This window comes from Tetrao urogallus, assembly GCF_951394365.1.
Source record: "Tetrao urogallus genome assembly, chromosome: Z".
Taxonomy (NCBI): domain Eukaryota; kingdom Metazoa; phylum Chordata; class Aves; order Galliformes; family Phasianidae; genus Tetrao; species Tetrao urogallus.
In genome coordinates this window covers 22,301,978-22,322,450 of record NC_136816.1, presented here as the reverse complement: position 1 = coordinate 22,322,450, position 20,473 = coordinate 22,301,978, and the positions used below count along the sequence as shown (strand labels likewise).

The 20,473-nt window shown below is 38.4% G+C and overlaps 1 protein-coding gene across 1 annotated transcript in view; it reads left to right on the top strand.

Annotated features, from left to right (window-relative positions):
* Positions 1-20,473, top strand: part of CAST (calpastatin) — a gene marked incomplete at both ends in the record, with an annotated part of 57,980 nt that overhangs the window by 15,261 nt on the left and 22,246 nt on the right. Inside the window, 2 exons of the mRNA XM_079548242.1 lie at positions 1,485-1,553; positions 16,127-16,186. Coding sequence (XP_079404368.1) covers positions 1,485-1,553; positions 16,127-16,186 — 129 coding nt within the window. The remainder of the gene's footprint in view (positions 1-1,484; positions 1,554-16,126; positions 16,187-20,473) is intronic.

Here is a 20,473-nt window from a genome sequence, read left to right as displayed (position 1 = left end):
ATTATTTATGGAGATGGTTTCCTAGTTTTGGAGCTGAACTGCAGTGAGAATGTGACATGGAAACAACCTTAAACAGAAGATTATGACTGCTATTCTGTTGCAGGAGATATTGTACAATCCTTTGAAATCTGGTGTTTGTGAGTTTGAATGCAGGTTTCCTGTTAAGATATCTGAGCCATCATCATTCTACTGACTTCTCTGCTGTAGAGAGTAATTGAAGTGTAAACACTTCATCTTGTAGATCTTGAGCTTCCATTTGTCAGAGAAAGTGACTTGGTCTTATCCATCTTCTGCCTCCAAATACTTGATATATTTTGCTGTGTTCATTATTAATGGCTGCTTTTTCTAGTCTTCACTAGATGTCATTTCAGCAGTTGCTGAATGCAGGTTCAGAGAGGATGTCCTGTTTTGTTTCAATTGCAAGTTTACTTATTAACTAGAAAAGCCATCATTTTGCTCTTAGTTCTGTATCTGTATTTCCCTGCCTGAGATATATTGTTACTTCCCATTTTGTTAAAGTTATTTCTGTAGAGCAATAATCTACCATCTCACTACACAATTAGTATTTTAAAGTCTTATCATAAATTGCTCATGTTGCATATATTCTGTCCAGAGAGGCTGTGGATGCCCTTTTCCCAGAGGTGTTCAAGGCCAGGTTGGATGGAGCTCTGGGCAACCTGGTCTAGTATTAGATGTGGAGGTCAACAGCCCTGCCTGCAGCAGGGGGGTTGGAGCTTGATGATCCTTGATCCCTTGGTCCCTTCCAACGCAAGCATTCTATGATTCTGTGATACGGCTACTATTGGTTTGGCTCTTTATTAAAATAAGTCACTCTGCCACAGGAAATAACATAGATCTGTCAGAAGGACAGAATTGCAGAAATTGAGGGACCTCAGGAGATCATCTGATTCAACCTTCCTGCTAAAGTAGGTTCACTGCAATAGGTTGCATAGGCAAGTGTTCAGAATATCTCCATAGGAGACTCCATTACCTCTCTGGGCAACCTGTTCCAGTGCTCTGTCACCCTTACTGTGAAGAATTTCTCTCACATGTTTGTATGGAATTTCCTGTGTTCAAGTTTTAGGCCATTGCTCTTTATCTTATCTTTACACACCACTGAGAAGAGCCTGGCCTCAACCATTTGCCTCCCACCTCTCCTTAGATATTTGTAATCATTTATCAGATCCCCTTTTAGTCCCAGGATTCTCAGCTTTTTCTCATATGGGAGGTGCCCCAGGCCCTTTTATTTGTTTTGTGAAACAGTGCTGGAGAACTTCAGTGCTGGGCAAAGTCATCTGAAATAAAGCAGTGTGAATTAAAGTTACATAGGAAAACATGTTTTTGGATTACTTACCTTTTAAAAATGTTCTTACAGGGATTTTTTTAGAATAGAATTTTTTAAATACTTTATTTAATATACAGTTTTACTTCTTATTCATCAACTTCTGTTTCTGTTTATTATGTTTCTTTCGTTTATTTTGCAGAAGTCAGCAAGTGCTAATGTCAGTCAGCCTCCTAAAACACAGACAAGTGGAGCACCGTCTGCTGCTAAGGTAATGCATAGTTAAGGACATGGTTTCTTTGAAAAGTGAAGAAAGCATGTTGTTATTCTGTTACCTAGTGTGGGATAGAAAACAATTTATGTTTGCTGGCATTTAGTATCACTAAGAGGTGTTCATGTCTTGCTAGAAATGCTAGGAAATTGAAATGGAAGGGGAATGCAAATCATTGGAAGACAACTTCATTTGGTGTATGTGGCTGTGGTCCTTTTTTCATTCTTAGATACTGCTTGTGTGTTTAAATTCTGTTTGTTCAGCAGAATCAGAACAGAACAGAACACTGATTCCTATCTTTGCTTTTATATTCCTTGGTTCAGTTGTTCAAGAAGTTAGTTTAAAAGACATAAAGATGACTCGCATATTGGAGTATAGTTGGTACTCCATGAAGAGAAACAGTGCTCGCGGCTTTTATGCATCCTCTGGTCTTTCAAAATATTGAAGTAGGAAGATGAAAAAAACACTTTTAATTGTGGTCACACATGAACTGATGGCTGTAGTTGGTGTAGTCACCTGCTAAGTGCATGTTCTGTAAATGCAGATATGCCATCATTTGAAATATCAGCAGCACATATTTCTGCATTTTAAGGACATTTTCCACTTCCTTAGTCAATGTTGTTGTAAAATAATACTCCCAAAAGACATTGCAGTATTATATAAACAATTATTTCTTTCTGTACATTAAAGAGTAATACAAATATATAAACCTTGTAATCCCTTTTCTTTAGTGTTTTTGTGTTTCACAATCATTTTTGTTGCGTTTCTGTCCCTCTTAGTTTAGCAGTGCCTTTCTCAACTTAGGTTACATGTAGATCACATAATAGGATCAGTCCCTGTATTGAGCAGCCTAGACAGGAGAAGGCTTCAAGAGGGACCTACAGGAGAGTTAGGCAGGGACTCTTCCTCAGAGGGCATAGTGATGGGACATGAAGGGATGGTTTTAAACCAAAAGAGGGGTAATTTAGATTAGAAGTAATGAAATTCTTTACTCAGGGCAGTTGGGCCTTGGCACAGAAGCTGTGGTGCCCCATCCTTGGAGGCGCTCAAGGCCAGGTTGGATGGGGCCCTGGGCAGCTGAGCTGGTGGGGGGCAGCCCTGCCCATAGCCCTGTCCTAGTTGGAGCTAGATGATCCTTGAGGTCCCTTTCACTCTATTGTCCTGTTATTCCTTTTTATTTCTATTGTAATCATATTTTTCACTTTAAGTGTGTAACATACAATGCCTGTGATCCTACTGAGAATAAGAACTGGAAAATAATGCCATAAAAATAATGTGACAAAACAGAATTTCCAGGCATCATCATTCTGGTTTCTGACAACCCAGTCTATGTATTTTCCTTAGTACTTCATGCATCCTCAGTTCTGTGACATTACAAAATATTTATCTGTGAGGATGATATCCTGTAAAAGTATTTGCCTCCTGCTTCCATAATTACCTCTTAATGAAAGGCCATTTTAAGTTTAGCCATTTTACTTCCTGCTGGTTGTCATTACCTTTCTTCAGTTGGACCAAACTTTCTTTTAAATGTATATTTTAATTTTTGCAGTTTCCTGCAATTCTACAGTACTGTTTGAATTAGAGCAAAACTGATTAATTGTTCTGTTCATGTAGATTGTGCAACTTTTACTTCTTTGTAAAGTTATTTGGCAAGCTGTATTCTTTTCTGTATTTCTTTTTAAAAGATTGATTTTATTGCATATGTGAATTTTACAGAGAAGGAAGTATTCCTTTAGAAGGCAAAGGCAGCCTTTTCTCTTATCTCTTTTGCTGCAAAAACTACATAAAAGCTTTTAATGCAATCAGAAGTGTTCCAGCAGGTTTTGATAACTCCTGTTTCTTTCTTTCTTTTTTCCCCATGTTGTAGCTTAAATGTGTTCAGAGTATGAAATCTCCTGGAATTCCTTAATCATTTTGTTGGTCATTAATCCTTTTCATTAATGTACTTTATCCGAGATGAATTTGGCAGGGAGGTGGGGAAGGGGATGAGAGTGAGTGAGAGCTGCTGCAGCTGTTCAGTCTTAATTTACTGTGATCCTCTGGTAGAATTACTTTCTGTAAACTGAATAGCTGGAGTGTTTTTTTGGTCTCTCTGTTATGGCCTGATTTCTTATCCGACTGTCAGTAAGCAGGAGTAACTACTGGTTGTGTTCAGCTAGGGTTGTCTGTGTTTCTGAGTTTAAAGACACAGGAGCGTGTGCGTGACGTCAACTTCTCATTGTTTAATGCCTGGCTAATATGTGGGTAGTTTAATTTCCCTGTGGCTCTACCTTGTAATGTGAACACGCCTAAGAATCAATGTTAGTCTGGCTTCATTTTCGCTGCACTGTCTGAGCTGTCATTCCTGTGCATGTGCTCTTTATTCTTCCACTCCTAAGTTCCCATCACTGCTGCGGATATTACTCAGCTGCATCTGCCTGCTCAGTGTCTTCTTAGACAGGCTTTATACTTGGTTGCCTGTGCCTTCCAGTGGTAGAAGGTAGAAATGCTGCCTCTTCACTCTCCTTTCTTTTGTATCTGCATAGCTTTTGCGTTCTCTGTGTGAAGGGCGTTCAGGAAGATAAATCAGCAAGTTTAACATGTCCATTTTCTGTAAAACTCAAGTCTAGATGAATAATTTAAAAACATTTAACTGAAATAAATATTCTGATTTCTTACTGATGCTATTTTTTTCTAGAACAAAGTATCACAAGCCTTTATCTTGATTTTGGTGTAAAGTTTTGTTTGGCTGCTATGTTGTACAAGAGTATCTTCAGCAAGCGTACACCTTTTACAGAACCATATCAAGTAAATGGAGGAAAAAAGAAACTCAGGAAGAGTTATGATCAGTTATTGTTTGCTATTGAGCAGTCTTTTTCCTGTATTTCTTAACTGCAAACCAGGAGATCATGCCAGTATTATTAATAGGCAAAAATGAAGAATTAAAACTGAACTAACCTCCCTCCTGAACTGGAGGTGATGTGCCCGCATTGGTGTATTTTCTTTTATGGTCTTTTACGCTGTTGTTGGTTTTTTACCATTTCCTTAGCCAAAAGGAATACCAATTCATTGTGCAATGTTCAATCATACCTATTAATAGAAGACACTAATATTTGACTACAGCTGGATTCAGCTGGTTTTCTTGGATCTTTGTGATGTTATGTGATGATATCAAATGGATTTTAATGTTTTTTTATGTAAAAGATTTTGGCGATAATCTTAGTGAACCCACTGAATTATTATTATTAGTTTTTATTTTGTTCTTAGGCTCTGTAGTTCAATGAAATGAGCATTATTGTCCATGTTACTTCCATGGACGGTTTATTGAAGCTGGGTGCTGGGTGAATTCAACAACACTGGAAATTCAGCAAGAATTACTTTTATTTCAGACTTGAGTGATACTGAATGTTTTCAGAGGAAGTTTTTCAGAGGAAGGCCCTACTATTTCAGCATTAGACTGGAAATTCTCTCAAGTCTAAATATGAAGATTATAATGAAAATTGATTCCTGCCCTCAGTATATTTTTTTTATTTTTTTTTTTCAATTATTTTATTTATTTATTTTGTGCTATGTACTGTACTTATCACTATATTCTGATTTTTGTGAATTTTATGCCAGCACATTATTGTGAAGGAAGCCATTTCTAAATAGAGGAAGTTGCAGTACTGATTTGATGCGTCCGCAGAAATGCATACGTCTATTCCAGTGTTGCCAGTAAAGTGAGCAGCGGTTTTGTTTGCCATTTGGGGTTTACTGCCAGAAACATTTAAATGAAAACTTTTGTTTCATGTTCTCCTTAGAGCACATGGGTGCACAGATCCTTCGTGGGCGCTTTGTAACAAGGTTGTGGGGTGTTTCCTGCAGGCTGCTCTTAGAATTACTGCCACTGAGTTACCCTGTATTTTAGAAGGATCAGAACTGTGTCAGTGTGGAGGTCAGTGCTGGTTTTCGTGGTAGCAGAGACGTGCTAAAAATGGACCACAATACTAAAAATGGAAATTGTAGGAATATGGAAAATGTGTAGAAGAACTGACTTCATGTAATGCTAGGAGGAGGCTTTGGTTACTGGAAGCTATTTGAAAAGTAGTGCTGTAGAAACAAACTGCTCTCAAGAGTACTGCAAAAGGTATAAATTGTGATGTTCTGCAAGGATATAAATCAATGTACTGTAATCATTTAAGAAAAAGGATTCTGTACTTCACTCAGAAGAGTATTTTCTTAAGCACTCTGTGTGATCCTTGGGTACTCTGTTTCTACTTTCCTTCTTGGGATGACTTTTGTTTATTGTTCCCTTAGGTAAAGGGCAGAGAGATTATTCTGAAAAATGATTGAAGTATTCTTCAGTCTTATTGGAACTTTTTCTTTAAAAACACACAAGCAAGTAAACAAACCGAAATACTCCCAGATTACATGTGTTCAAAATTTGATTCTGAAGAAAAAAAAAAAAAAAGCAATAAAGCATGAGTCATATTTGGTATTTCAGAAATAACTGAAACTTTTAACTTCTAAATTAATTCTTCTAACTTCTAAATTAATGTAAGTTATTTGGATTTGCTGTGATTAAAATAGTCTTAATCTTAATTAATGGCCCAGCCATTTCATTTCTCCTGATACATAAAATACTGGAACTGTGGAATGGGTCCAGAGGAGACCACGAAGATACTCAGAGGGCTGGAGCAGCTCTTGTGTGAAGAAAGGCTAAGGGAGCTGAGCTAGTTTGGCCTGGAGAAGAGAATACACAAATGTTAATTCTGCTTAGGGCACGTGAGTGGGATCCTTTCCTCAGCACCAGCACAGCAAGCTCAGCAGTTGTAAGCTCCTTTTGGGAACCTGGGCGTAAAGCGAGGTAGGCAGGATATGTGGCCTGTGGCTGTTTGTGCTGCCTGGTAGGGGAATGGGTTCCACCACGTTGGGGCTTTCATCTGCAGCTGAAGGTGGGCAGGGGCACGTCCCGTCGCATCGCAGTGTGGAGTGCGCAGTTCTACTCCCGCAGCAATGTGGTGTAGACCCGCCGTGGCGTGCCTGGGCTCCCCTCCCCGCATGCAGACAGACGGACACGAGTGCTGGCAGAGGTGGGTGGTGCCAGCAGTCGCGGGACGGCAGGGGAGCTGGTGCTGTGAAAACTGAAACCACAACCTGCAGGGTGCTGGTGAGAGTGACAGCCTGGCCAGGGCGTTATTGCTGGAAGCAGGAGGCCTGCCTGTAACATGTAAGCTAGCTGTTCTTGCTGGGTTTTCTTTCATATTACCTCTGCTTTGCACTCAGTCACATTTTTGTTGTACTTCTTGTTTTTTCCCTTTCTTTGGGATTTTTGTGGGCTGAACTAAAACTAGCTGCTGGCTTTTGGGGTTTCTCATCTGCAGCTTTTAAGAGCTGTGTGTAGTGAATTGCCTTTAAAATTATTTTAACCTGTTGTCAATGATCTTTTCAGTTTCCAGCTCGGTAAGAATGCATGTTACGTGTGTAACACAAGAAATTGTTTACATGACATAGCAGAATCTTGAATGTGGGAGGCATGAGGAAGAGCTGACTATTTAAGTAGTGTTTGAGTTGTTCTGTATTACTGTACTGATGTTTTCTTTTCTTTTCTTCTCCTTCCTCCCTCTTTTCCCCTCCCCCCCTTCCCTCCCCCATTTTTTCAGCCTATGCTGTCCTTGCATCAAAAACTCATAATTGCAGAGCTTAATATACCCATGGCACAGAGCATTGCGTAGTCAGGGTGGAGTGACCTGCAAGAACTACTTCTTGGTTTAAGTCTGTTTAGGTGTCAGTACTATTTTTGTAAACAAATGAGTGTTTGTTGTACTTCATACATAAGTGATGCTAAACTTTCAGATACATACAACCATATGGAGAAAAAAAAAAGCATTTTATTAAATTGTGTATTATTGCTGTTTCTATAGTAGTAGAAATTAGGTTGGATTTGCTTATTATATGCTACTGTAAAATGAAACTGCTGATCCATAACCATTGGTATTCTCTGTTTCATCTGAAAACAGTATGTAAGTTCTTAGGAGAAGTAGGGTTATCAGTGTTGTCCCTCACTTTTTTTTTTTTTTTTTTTCCTTTGGAGAAAATGAAAATGGTATGTTAAATAACACACGGTTCTTGAATGTTGCGGAGACTTGTGTTGACTGTTTGATTCATCTCCAAGGCTATGATTTTGATTATAATAGTCAAACTAGATAATATTTGTAATGGCCAGCTAGTGGTGAATGAGTGAGAAAAACTTTTTAAAAGTAGTTGCTTCAACATAAAACCTGCTGGTTAGTTGCTTTTTTTTAAAATTAAGTACTTCTTACTGACAGCCTGTAATATAATATGTTGCTTTATTTTTCTGTTTTTAAGGGAGTGGTTAAGCATGCAAGGCATGCAGATCTAGCAGAAAAATCTGTTCCTGATCTTGGACTTCCAGAATGGCTTGTTCCATGGATGAGTCCCAGTGTTGTCACGGATCAGCCAGTGTTGTCTCACAACACTGCTCCTATAATTTTAATCTTTGGGAGGACACTCCCAGTTTCAAATCTAGGCAAAGCTGTGTTGCGTTAAAGTTGGTGGATCTTGGAGGATGGGAAATGGGCGTAGAGAAGAGTCACAGTGAAACCTCTGTCTCCAGAAAGCGAAGGAACTTCCTTTGTGTGTGAGTTAGCCCTCTGTGTGTCATTGTCTTCATTTTCGCTCTTGTTTTCCTGAGCTAGAACATGGACTCACAAACATTTGGGAAACTTTGTTGAGATTCTCTTCTGCAAAAAGAAGAACCCAACAGGAAGGCAGGGAGGTTTGTGGCCTTGTGAACTCATTCCTCAGGAGCTCAGAAGCCATAATGACAGTATAAGAAGTAATCTATCTTCCTGCCTTTATGTCTTGAAGTGCTGAAAGTTGTAATCCTTAGAGTAGAACCTCTGTGAGGTATGACAGGACCTCACAGAGAAGGACAGCTTATATTTTTCAACTGGAGGTTAATATGCTCATTCATCTAGAACATGCGTGGTACCATTCTGAAGCAAGTTTGGCTGTTCCTAAGTTAAGAACCTATCCTGAAATTAAGAAATGTATTAATCTGGGTTTTTTAAGTTGGAATTGTGAATTAATATTGAACTCCCTTTCTTCGTTCCTACCTTCCTAGTTATGGAGTATTATTGTGAGTTGATATTTTAAAGACAAAAATTTACTAAAATGCTTTGTGTTGATTTTTGTTACTTCTATCTTTTTTTCCCATAGTTTCGATATCTGACACTTTTGTCAGATACAGCAATGCATGTATCAGTTCATAGAGCTTTGTTAATAATACTTCTATTCTGAGCCCAGTCTGTAATGAACAGTATTCCTCAATAGTTCTTGTGACCACTGGCTGACCATTATGTGTATTGCTTAGTTTGATATTGTAAGAAAAATAACCAAGCTCAAAACCTTGGAGAGCATTAGTTTTATGATGAGGTTTTCTTTTACGTTATATGGTTTAACTTTTTAAGCCCCCCTACCTTAAAGACTGCTGGCTTGATTTGGAATTTGCAGTTTCTTTTCCTGCCCTCCCTTGGTTGTACTGAAGACCAAGGGAGAAAAAACCTAGCTGAACTCAGCAGCTGCATGCACATGGTTGGCACCCCGTACCTTGTTTTTCTGGTGTTTTCTTATCAGCATGCAGTATGCTACTGCAGATAGCTTCAGAACATTGTGTTGTTTAAAATCATACACATAAATGGCAGTAGTTATAATAATTACAGCTATTAGCTCTCCAGTGAGCACCTCTATATAGAAAAATTTAGAGGTGGGAAGAGAGTTTTTTAACTACCTATGAAAAAAGAGAGTTCTGTTACTGTGACGAGTACATACGCTAATGTAATGCAGTAATTTGTTGTGCTCAGTGGGAACCTGAGTAGAGTGGTGACAGTGCTGTTACCCTGCTTCTAATACTTGAATATGACTGAATAGAAATAAAACTCCAGTGCATGCCAACTTGGAGAACGTATTGTAAGTGAAAGTGGAATTTTCCAAAAGCAGATGGCTAAAGAACACATTTTAAGAAGAAATAAGAATAGAGAGTTTAGAACAATGTAATGATGTCAAAACTTTTTCATGACACCTCTATACCCAATAAATAGTTTTACCTGATGCTCAAAAATGTGTCTGCTCTGAGTAATTTTGGTGTGCATAACCATGGGAACTTTCTGACAGTGAAAAGTTAAGCGTGAAAGTAGAATGCTTTTTACTGGAAAACTTTTCCAGTGTAATAAAGCCTAAATGGAGATCTGTAATCTGGATTCTAGTCTGTGCTTTTAACTCCATTTGTAAGACAGAGAGTACATAGCTTGCAGTATAAAAGAGATGGTCTCTCTGCAAATGCGCAGAGCCTGAAGCTAGCAGGTGAACTCTCCTTTCCTTTGGTACGTATACATTTTCTTTCCAGGTCAGATTTCATCTGTCCACAGATGAAACTGTATGTTTAGATACTGTGCATCTTCTGTGACTGACTAGCAGACTATTTTATTCTACTTCCAAAATAGGTAAATGAAAAAGCCCTGTAAAATTATCAGTCAGAGTAGGAGACACTAACAAATAAAGGAATATTATATCTTACCTGTGGGATGGTATGGTTCTAAATTTTTCTGTGTGCCCCTAACTTCCTGCATGTGAGTGGCCAGAAACTGAGATGTTGGAAGTTTCTGGAAGAGTCAGGTGGTACAAAAATGTCCTAAACTTGTTGGACATTCACTGCTCTGGGTTGTGTGTTGGGTTTTTTTGTTTGTTTCTTTTTTGTTGAGGTATCAGCTGTTCGGGAACCTTAATTGTAACATTAAAATAATACTAAAAAAAATAATTGCGCACCTCTAAGCTAAAGGTGGTTTGTCTGATCAATTTCTAGGTGATGCAAAGCCTTGTTCTTCACTTTCATAACATTATTACTGATTTTATTCACAGGTTGTGCTTGACAGCAGTTAATTTCAAATAACCAAACTTGGTTACTACTGTTTAAATGAAACCTATTGCTTTAAATTTGTGTACCATTGTCCATGAGCTTTAGCCAGTACATAAAATACAGGGATTAAGTATTGCCACATTTCTTTCCTGTGCTAATGTGGCATAAATGTTCTAACTAATCAAAACAGAAGAAGACAAGAGGTGTGAGTCTGTGTTATGAAACTGGACTGCTCAGTGTGCTGTGTGGTATTCAGTATATTTTGCAGCACTTGAAGCTTGAAACAGCTTTGTGAGCTACTCAACTCTTCCATTCTTGGTTCAGGCCAGTCTCTTTAAAACATGCTTTGTCACGTCAAGAGCAAAGTCAAAGCTTTGCTATGTCAGGGCTTTCATGGCTTTAGTGGTATCACAGTAACAATGTTAGTAAATAATTTCACTTTAAATTAAAATTTGGCTACAGGAAAAAAAACTAGCTGTCCTTTAGAGATTGTGATCTTCCTGTCTCTCATTAAATGTCGCGGGCAGTACAACCTTTTTCACTAGCATGGTACATTATAAATTTCAGTAGAGAAAAAGTTACTCTCTTCATTGTATGTAACAAAGTCATTCCAGTGCAGGTTGTTTAGGAAGGAAACCATGCTGATCACTTCTAAAAAGAAACTAATCACATCAAGTTAACAGAATGGCTTGTATAGTTGGAGTGTTTTGTGTAAACACACCAGAGCCTGTCTGATAGGCTTAAGTAGAAATCCATATTCCGGTATATCATGTTACTATGTTTCTAATATAAAGTCTCCACAGTATTAATAGGAGCCTGAGTTCTCATTTTTGCTTTTTCTTCTGTTAAAAAGAAGTTTTTCTGAGTAACTTAATAGTGAAACTATTTTTTTGTGTAAGAGGAGTAGTTAAAGAATAATAGGATACTTCCAGAATTATTTAGGATAGAAATGCCATAGAAGCATTCAAATTTGTGATTTTTAATTCAGCTATTATATAAATTACATTCTTACAGTTTCAGTGCTGTATTTTTTCCAGTTTTAAATCTATATGGCTTTGCTTGCATTGTTACAAAATGTGTTGTTAAATGCACTAATGGCTTATAATTATAATTATATTCTTATAATTATATTCTTGACCTGTCTTCTGCCTGCTAAAAGACTTCTGCAGTATGCTCTAATTCAGGTGAGAGATCTAACCTGAAACAAATCAAATGGAATTTTGTACTGCAATAAAATAATCATCTATTATTTTACAGTGGTTCTCCAAGCAGGATTTGTTGCTTCTCACACACACGCTGTTAGAAACAGAACCATTCGCTTAAAGGAGCAACCATGTTTAATCAGACAAACCAAATTTTTGCCTTGTGTTACAAACCTATAATTAATAACCAAGCCCATCTTACAGTTACACGTTCAGACGCTTATGTATCACTGTTATGTTGCAGCAGGTTTTTTTCTCTGCATTGTTGGACATATAGGATAATAATACTTACTATAATAAGTATTATATAAAATAATAACTTTTTTTATTAACTGTTAAGCCTAGGAGGTATTGCCAGCTCTCTATGAGAGGTGTGCAAGCCCTAAAAAGTACTCAGGTAGCTCTTTAGCCATCTTTCCTGCATTGAGTGCAGCTGTATCACTAAGCAGATGTTTGCTTGAGCTGGTCCAAGAGCTCCACTGCTGGAAGTGCCTGGCTTGTCTCAGCAGCGCTGCTGTGCAGAGCCTGTTCTCCTGCAAAGAGAAATCTCTCAGCTTTGATCTGAGAGATTCTTTGTTACAATATTAAGCAGAATTATTCCTCTTTGCCCATTTTTTTTCTCTTTTTTAACCAGGGGACAAAAGCTGCCATCTTCCTTCTTCTGTAATCTGCACAGTCCTCATGCTCGGTTTTTCATTTCTCCATCACAAATTTGTCTTCATATGTATTTCTTTTCTGTTTCTGCTGCAGTGAGATGGCCAAAACTGTCTTAGGACTTGTCCTGGAATGGCTTAAGCTGGAAAGATGGAAATTTATCCCTGTATTTTATATTATCAGTTACAGAATTTATCATGGTTCCCCTCTGTTTGTTTTTGGCAGTAGTATCTCAGCTTGTGGTACTGCAAAATTGTGTTTCTGCTGTTAGTGCTGTCCATCGGTGCTGCCTGCATATCTTGTGTCATTCTCTTGCTTTTGTTTTCTCCTGTTTTGCATCTAAACTTCGACCTGAGTGCAGCCTCATGAGTGCTTTCAGAGGCTTCTTTGAAGCTCTTCCTTTGTGCTGGAGGAATGCAGGTTTGTAAGTGTAGCAGAGTAACCTCCCTGTTTGCTCCAGAGAATATCATTCGAAGTTCTGTGAAAAACTGTGGCAATGTCAGTGTGTCCCACAGTTTCTTTCCTATTCATCAGGCTTTTTTCCACATGTGATTGTATTCAGTGTTACATTCACTTTGTATGCTTTCTGTTGATTCTTATTCATTCTCTTGTTATCTGTTTGTTTGTGTATCATTCTGTAAATATTTTCAGCATCTCCTTTTCAGTGAGCTGGCTGCTACCTTGCACCTTACAGTTGTTTTCAGGACTAAGCAAGGACTGTTTTCTGACCAATACTTTTCTGTGTAATTTTCAAAAGTTACAGTTTAAGCTGATGATGGTCTTTTCTGCATTGTGTGCAGTATAGTTTCAGTAATTTGCGGCTTCTAATAACTTGAGAGCTGGCATGGGGTTCTTTTGCTGTTACGTTTTTCCAAGAGGCATTTACCCTCACTTCCTTAAATAGTTAAAACTATCCTCTTTTGATGTTTCCATCTTCACTTTCTTTGATCTCCTCTCCTGTTGCTACTTCCATTTTATTTCCGTGTCTCTGGCATACAGTGATATTAGGAAACAATGTTTGAGTAAGGTCTGCCATGTTAAATTTGGCAGGCCAGTTTTGAAGGGCGTTCCTTCTCTTATCAAACAGATCCTGTGTCTCAGCAGACTATACTGGAACACACTGTTCTCTAACTCACAGTCAGCAGTGTCTGAGCTCTGTTGGTCTGTTCCAATGTTCATCCATCAGCTTGGACTCTTCTGAGTGCCTTCCTAAGGGCTGTGCACTAGGAAGCAGGTGGAGACCCTTCCCAGGAGCCTCAAGGGGCTGCATGGCACTGCCAGCACCACTGTGTGTCTAGGGGCCAAAGCTGTGTGTGCAGCCACAGGAAAAGCATCAGTGCTGATGACACTCTCTTTCCATTTGCTGTGTAGGCTCTGCCCTTTGCATCTGAAACAACACAAGAAATGACTGTGTTTTCTGCCACCAGTGCGTGGTTTTCTGTCTTTTGTCTCCAGATGCTGAGCTCTCCTTATTCTTCACTTCACTTAAACTGTTGGACAGTTTAAGCTCTTCTGTTTTTCCGGGCAGGTTTCTTTGGCCCGGCCTGTGGCAGGGTTTGCTATCCTTTTTCATGAGCACAATATGCTTTGCTGTGCTGGAGCCTCTCTAGCAGCTGTGCATCAGGCAGTTGTTATCCTTGTTGCTAGGCAGCATTTTAATGTTTACCTCCAAGCCTGACATGCATTTTTGTGCTGCTTGCAGGACAAAACTTCACCCATTCTGCAGTCTGATTAATGGACTGCAGCAAAAGCAGTGTTTTCATAGCTTCCCTACTACCGGGTAAGGCACGTGTCCCTTGGAACAGGAAAACCAGAACAACCCACAGTAAGAAGTTGTCACCCAAAATGGACTTGCAGGAGTCAGACTGTTTTTATAGGCTGCGTGTTAGTTACGAAACAAATATTTAGACCGTGGCAGCCTTCTGTGTTGTCATCACCCTGTGAGGCTCAGTGTGATTGCAGACTGTGAGCACCGAAGGCCTTGGAAGAAGAGACGTGAAAATTAGAGGCCTTCAGTATTGAGAACTGGGGCAAAAGGTGCTGTATGGATGGAATGAGGCACACTGTGCTCTGTGAGAGCCAGAAGACCATGGCATTGTGGTGCTGCCCTTGTATGCAGAGGTGGTCTGTGAACGCAGAAGTACAACTTTGCTTCTCAGTAGCAGCTGATGAGCAGCCATCTGTTAACTGCTTTCTATCCCCTAGCTGTCCGTCAGCTGCTGCAGTGGTGGTGGATATCTGCAGGTCAAGGTGGTGCTGCTGTACTGGACCTTGGTGAAGTTTTTCAGCGTGTTGCAGGAAGAAGGGTTGGTGTGGGAGTTTTTTGCAGGGGTGGAAGAGATAAGGTTCCCGTACACCATAAATAAATCATGCAGTGCAGAAAACAGAGACGTCCTTTGTGAAATGAATAGGGACTGGGATGACTAATACGAAGGTGTAGAGCAGATATGTACTTATTAGTCATGTAGAAGGAATTCAGATTAATTTCATGGAGAAGTAAGAAAAGGAAAATGTTACAGAGCAAAATAAGGAAAACATGATGTTGCCTGCAGATTACTTAATGACGATAATATATAAAAAATAATTTAGAAACATTTGTTCCTTGTCCTGATATAGGAGGCTTTTAAAAATTCTTATGTACATCTCCACTCATACAAAAGTTCACACCTATTATATGATTAGTCTTTATGTGTATACATAAGTGGAAGTGGAAATTATTTGCTTACAGTTCTGTAGTGTGGCAATTGCAGATTCTTTCCAGTGTATACTTACAGTTCTAAGCCTCTTACTAAGGTAAGAAAGGTATCAGATGTGTTACAAGGAAGAACACGGTATAGTCATCATAGCATACCTTTTAAATTTTGTGCAACATTTTATTATTCTTGAGAAATAGTTATCCTGTGAAAAATAAATATTACAAATTTCTATGTGGAAATAAGAGGTCACTCCAAGAATGGAATAGTTATGCAGCCTCTGAGTTCCTTCAGATTACACATGTTTTAATTCAGTAAGAGGCATGGTAAGCATCTGAAGAAAACGAAGTCTAGATTTTTTTTTTATTTGTGCTGTTCATTTAAATGCAAACTGTGAACTTGTTGCTGCAATTGAGTTTGCAAACACAGCTTTAAGCACAGAAACAGTAAACAGGATAGAGAGGTAGTATTGCATTTGTGTAAAGTATTGATGAGAGAATTAAAGTATTAGTTTCTGGGCTGTGGAATTCAATACAGTTACTGAAGAAGTAAAACATCTGCTGCTGGGGATAACACCGGGGATAACATTGCTGAAACTAGGAGAGTGGGTTTTGTTTTTCATAGCTCTTTTGAATGCATTGCATGATATATAGAACAGGTCCCTTCCAACCCCTACAATTCTGTGATTCTGTGAACACTTTTTGATGTCTGTTACATGGAAAATAACGACCCCTTCTCATCTTAAAAGGTTTGAGCTTCCAATTTAGTGCTAAATATTTTGTGTAACTAACTAATAAATCCAAAAGCCTAGTTACTTTATGGAGAAATTTGAAATTTGTAAGAACCCTGCATAGTAGGTTTAAGTTCAGTACAAGAGCAGAATTTGAGTTCGTTTTGATACGTGATATGAAATTTGTCTTTCAAAAGTGTTGTTACACGATCTGTTGTCAAAATCCTGCATAAACATGTAGGAGAAATACAAGCAAGATAGAAGATGTAAAATGATAAATCTGATTTTCAGTAACGCTGTATTTTTCACTCCTGGCTACTTATCTAATGGATTCTGGTTGCCTATATACTTGCTTTTTGGAAGTATGTAGAATTTATTGTTTGCTTTTTTTCTTTCAGAAGCAGTCTCCCTCTACGGATGCATCAAAACCACCCATTATGAAGCCATCTGAAACAAAGGTACAGATTTCTGAGACATTCAGTCTTGTAGCTAAGCATAACTACGTGAAGCAGTGGAATTTCTTTTTTCATACCTCTGACTAAGATGCTGACTAACTTTGCTTTGCATATTTCTTGTCTACAGCTTAGTTTCTTCATTAAAAAAATCTAAACAATGTTGTACAAAGGACTTAGGGGTTTTATGAAAACAGTGCCAAATTTTAGTGCAGTCATACTTCATGACATGCATATAGCTCCCCCCAGTGTAATTACAGTTTTATTCACCTGATGATAATTTCACAAATTGATTTCTTGTAAATCAGTCATTGTTGGCTGTCTGAAAGCGTCCTTGCTTTTATTCTTCGTACTTGTTTTCTGTCTTGTGTTGTGACTACAACTCCTTCAGTATAGAAGGTGTATAATCAATCCTTGTGTTTCACTACTTGGAGGACAGTCATCCTTGTCATAGTAGATGGGTGTGCTTTTCTTGTTAAAGACAGCCAGCCTAACTTATGCCTGTTTTCATTTAACACAATTTATGAATATTTCAGGAAATGTTTAATGATGTTCTCCCACCATTTTCCATAATTATATCAGAGAATCCAACAAAATTATAGAATACTAACCTAGACCAGCAACAGACTCTGAGGTGGTGAAACTTATGACTGTCTGCATCTTGTGTTAAATACAAAAAAATAATAGAGTAGCAAGGTTAGAGGAGGTATCTGGATATAATCTTATCTAGCCCCTCAGTCAGAGCAGAGCCACCTTTCAGATGCTCAAGACCTTCCAAACTCTAACTACCTCTAAGTGTATGGATTGCACAGCATCTGTTGATAGCCAGTTCTGATATTTCATCACCTTCATTATGATTGTTTTTTTTTTTGTTTTGTTTTTACCTTTTACTGAATTGGAAAATCCTTCGCTGTCTTTTCAGCGTGCACCTCTGAGGATAGTCTAGGTCCGTCTTCTTTGTGTGTGAACTAGCTGTTAGATTACCAGCGATCTTTTAAAACCCTTTCTCTACTTAAAATTACAAGTAACTCAAAATAATGTGGTCAATTTTTAGACAGCTCTTTAAAGTGTTTACAAGATGAAACAGCAGCAGAGACATATACTTGAGCACTGACAAAAAAAAAGGCTGTCAAACACAAACCACTTCAAAGCATAGTCCCACATTTGCATGTGTAAGATAACAGATGTTTTCTTCTAATGCACGTTGTGTTATTAATGTCGGTTCACCTGCTGGATTAAGCAAGATGCCTGCATTTTGACAATAGACTCATTTGAAGAGAAATAGTATTGCTAAATCTTATTTTCATTTCTAGTTTTAAATTTCTGGCAAACTAATTCCTTTCTAATTGGCCTGCTGTAAACAAGCCCATTTCTCTTTCTTGGAATCCCTGTAGTATACCACTATCCTTAAATATGTTCTGAACGTCTCTTTAGCTTCCAGTTCTGCATATGAATATTTGTCTTGAATTAGGCCTGTTTGCTGCTGCTCTGAGAAAGCTGTGATTTTACTGCAGCTTGGGGTCTTTTTTTCTTTTTTTTTCCTCACTCATTTTTCAGTCTCCTGGGTCAGTTTAGTATCTGGTCCTTTGGGTACTGACACAGTGCAGGTGGAAATTGGCAGTAGAAGGGGAAGTAGAACATCTTCTCAGTAAGGGATTTTGGTCTGTGACGTGAACTGGTGCTGTGGCTTCAGTTTACAGCACATAAGTATCGTGACTGCTCACAATTGACTGAATATTTACCTTTGAATGTGTAGTCTCATACTAAAATAGAGAAAACACTGCCTTGACCTGCCTAGTAATAATTACTTATTATTGGATTTGAACTTTGCTACTGCTGAAAGTGTATCTAAATAAGTATCTCTGTGTGAGCATTTTTTTATTCGTGATCGCATGTTCAGTGTTTAGCATCTTCAGGTGTGTATGAGTCTTGAATCAAAGTATTGCTTATGTGAGCCCATGTATATTCTGTAATATTCAAATAGATAAGTTTAGAGTCTGAGATGTACAGTTTAAAATATAAACAAGTATAACAAATAGTGTATATCCTACTATATAGATATATATAGTATATCTATCTATCTATCTATAGATATATAGATATATATAGTATATATATCTATATATCTATATATCTATATATCTATATATAGATATATATACTATATATATCTATATATCTATATATACTATATCTATAAAAATAGATGAAGTAAAATACTACTTACAGTATGCAAAAATGATAGCGTGTAGTTGCAAATAGCTAGGTTGTAAAGCTGAGAATTTATGTTCATGTTTGATATTCTCAAATATTGACAGAATTTAAGCACTCTATATTTTTTTCTGCAAAAGAAAAGTGTGTTTAATATTCTGAAAAGCATGTAAGAAAAACAGAAATTTGTGCTCTGCTTCAGGTCTCAAGCATCCAGCAGGCAACATTCCGCAGCAGGAAGAGTCAAACTATGCTTCTTATACCTCTGCTCTCACTTCTCTAACATTTCTTACAAAAAAGATTATGCTGCTGAAGGTCATCTCCCATCAGTTTGATTCTCTGCTTTAGATGTTACACAAATGTATCCAACCTGTTTGAGCCAAAACCTGAAAATTTATGATTGCCTTTTCAGTGTAGGATTTTACACAACTGGATGCCTCTGTCTTTGAGTTAGCCATACTGTGGTCAAATAACAATAATGCACAAGTGGGAGTGCATAGACGATGAACCTTTTAAGTACTGAGTTTTAATCCGCATAGACATTCAAGATAAAATCCAAAGGGGGGAAATCTTTGAGATTAGGTGACTATTACTATTGTTTTTAATACTTGTTTTTTCACGACTTTATAGCACAGAAATTGGTTGATCCTGCTCTCTATCTGTGTTTTGTTTATCTTGTATGGTATTGAATGTCATATGGTGATGTGCTCTGTTCTGTAGCTTCCAAACCTCCACCCAGCTTGTGCCCAAGCATCTACATTTCTACACATGCTCACATTTTCACAACCAAGTCTGTACGGTCCAGTGTATGGGTGTAAATACTACCATAACAAATGATAAACAAGTTTTGGCAGTTTCTTTATCTAGTCAGCTATCAAATATAAGCTAGGTATGTCTAAATGGTAATTAATGGTTGGCAGCTGAAATAGGGAAAAATTACAAGGCTACAAACAAATCTAAATTACAGGCTTATATAATGTTATTTGGTTGCTTACTGACTTTTAATAGGCTGATGGAAAAAGACAATGTGTTGTTTGTCTCTTAGCAACTTTAAATATGCTCGTAGTATTTATTAGGATAAAAGGAATAAGGAGAGTTTCTGTCTAAGGCTATATTTCCTGAGTTCAGAAGCTGTCTTACTGCATGTGGATACAGTGCAATGACACATACTGCAGGTATGCCTGGTCAGCTGTGGAGAAAGCACAGTCGTGGGTAGGGGCAGAGGGCACAGTCTGCTGCCACAGCTCAGCTGCTATGAGCTGTTCTGCTCCCACCACTCTCTGGAGTTGTGCCCCACAACTGCAGATTTCCTCTCTGGGTGACAGGGCAGGAATTCGGGCTCTGTTGCAGGTATATGGCCATGTAGTTTTCCATATGTGCTTTTAGATTTTTTTGCACTTAGTGCTGTTTCTAGCACTAGTGACAGATCAAATTATGCTTCCCTGAACAAACCATCTCCCCAATTGATTCTGCAGTGAGTGCTTCTGAGGTTCACACTTATGGGAATGGCTTTCCAGAAACCACATTAACTCTACATTTGTTAATCATAGAGCAGTTAAAGTAGCAACAAAAAAGCAAAGTAGTAAGAAAACTGTGATGAGTCATCTGGCACTTAGAATCATAGAATCACAGAATGGTTTGGGTTGGAAGGGACCTCAAAGCCCATCCATTCCCACCTCTGTGCCGTGGGTAGTCTCCCCACCTCCCTCAGCTCAGCTGCCCAGGGCCCCATCCAATCTGGCCTTGAGGGATGGGGCACCACAGCTTTTTTGGGCAGCTGGGCCAGGGCCTCACCACCCTCTGAGTAAAGAATTTACTCCTAACATCTAACATAAATCTCCCTTCTATAAGTTTAAAACCACTCCCCTTTGTCACTGACATGCCTTTGTAAGTAGTTGCTCTGCAGCTTACCTGTAGGCTCTGTAAAGGTACTAAACAGCCACAATGAGGTCTCCCTGGAGCAAGCCCAGCTCCCACAACCTGTCTTATCATGAGAAATGCTCCTGCCTCTGACAATCTTTGTTTCTCTCCCCTGAACCTGTTCTAACTGCTCCATGTACTTACTGTACTGGGGGTATCAGC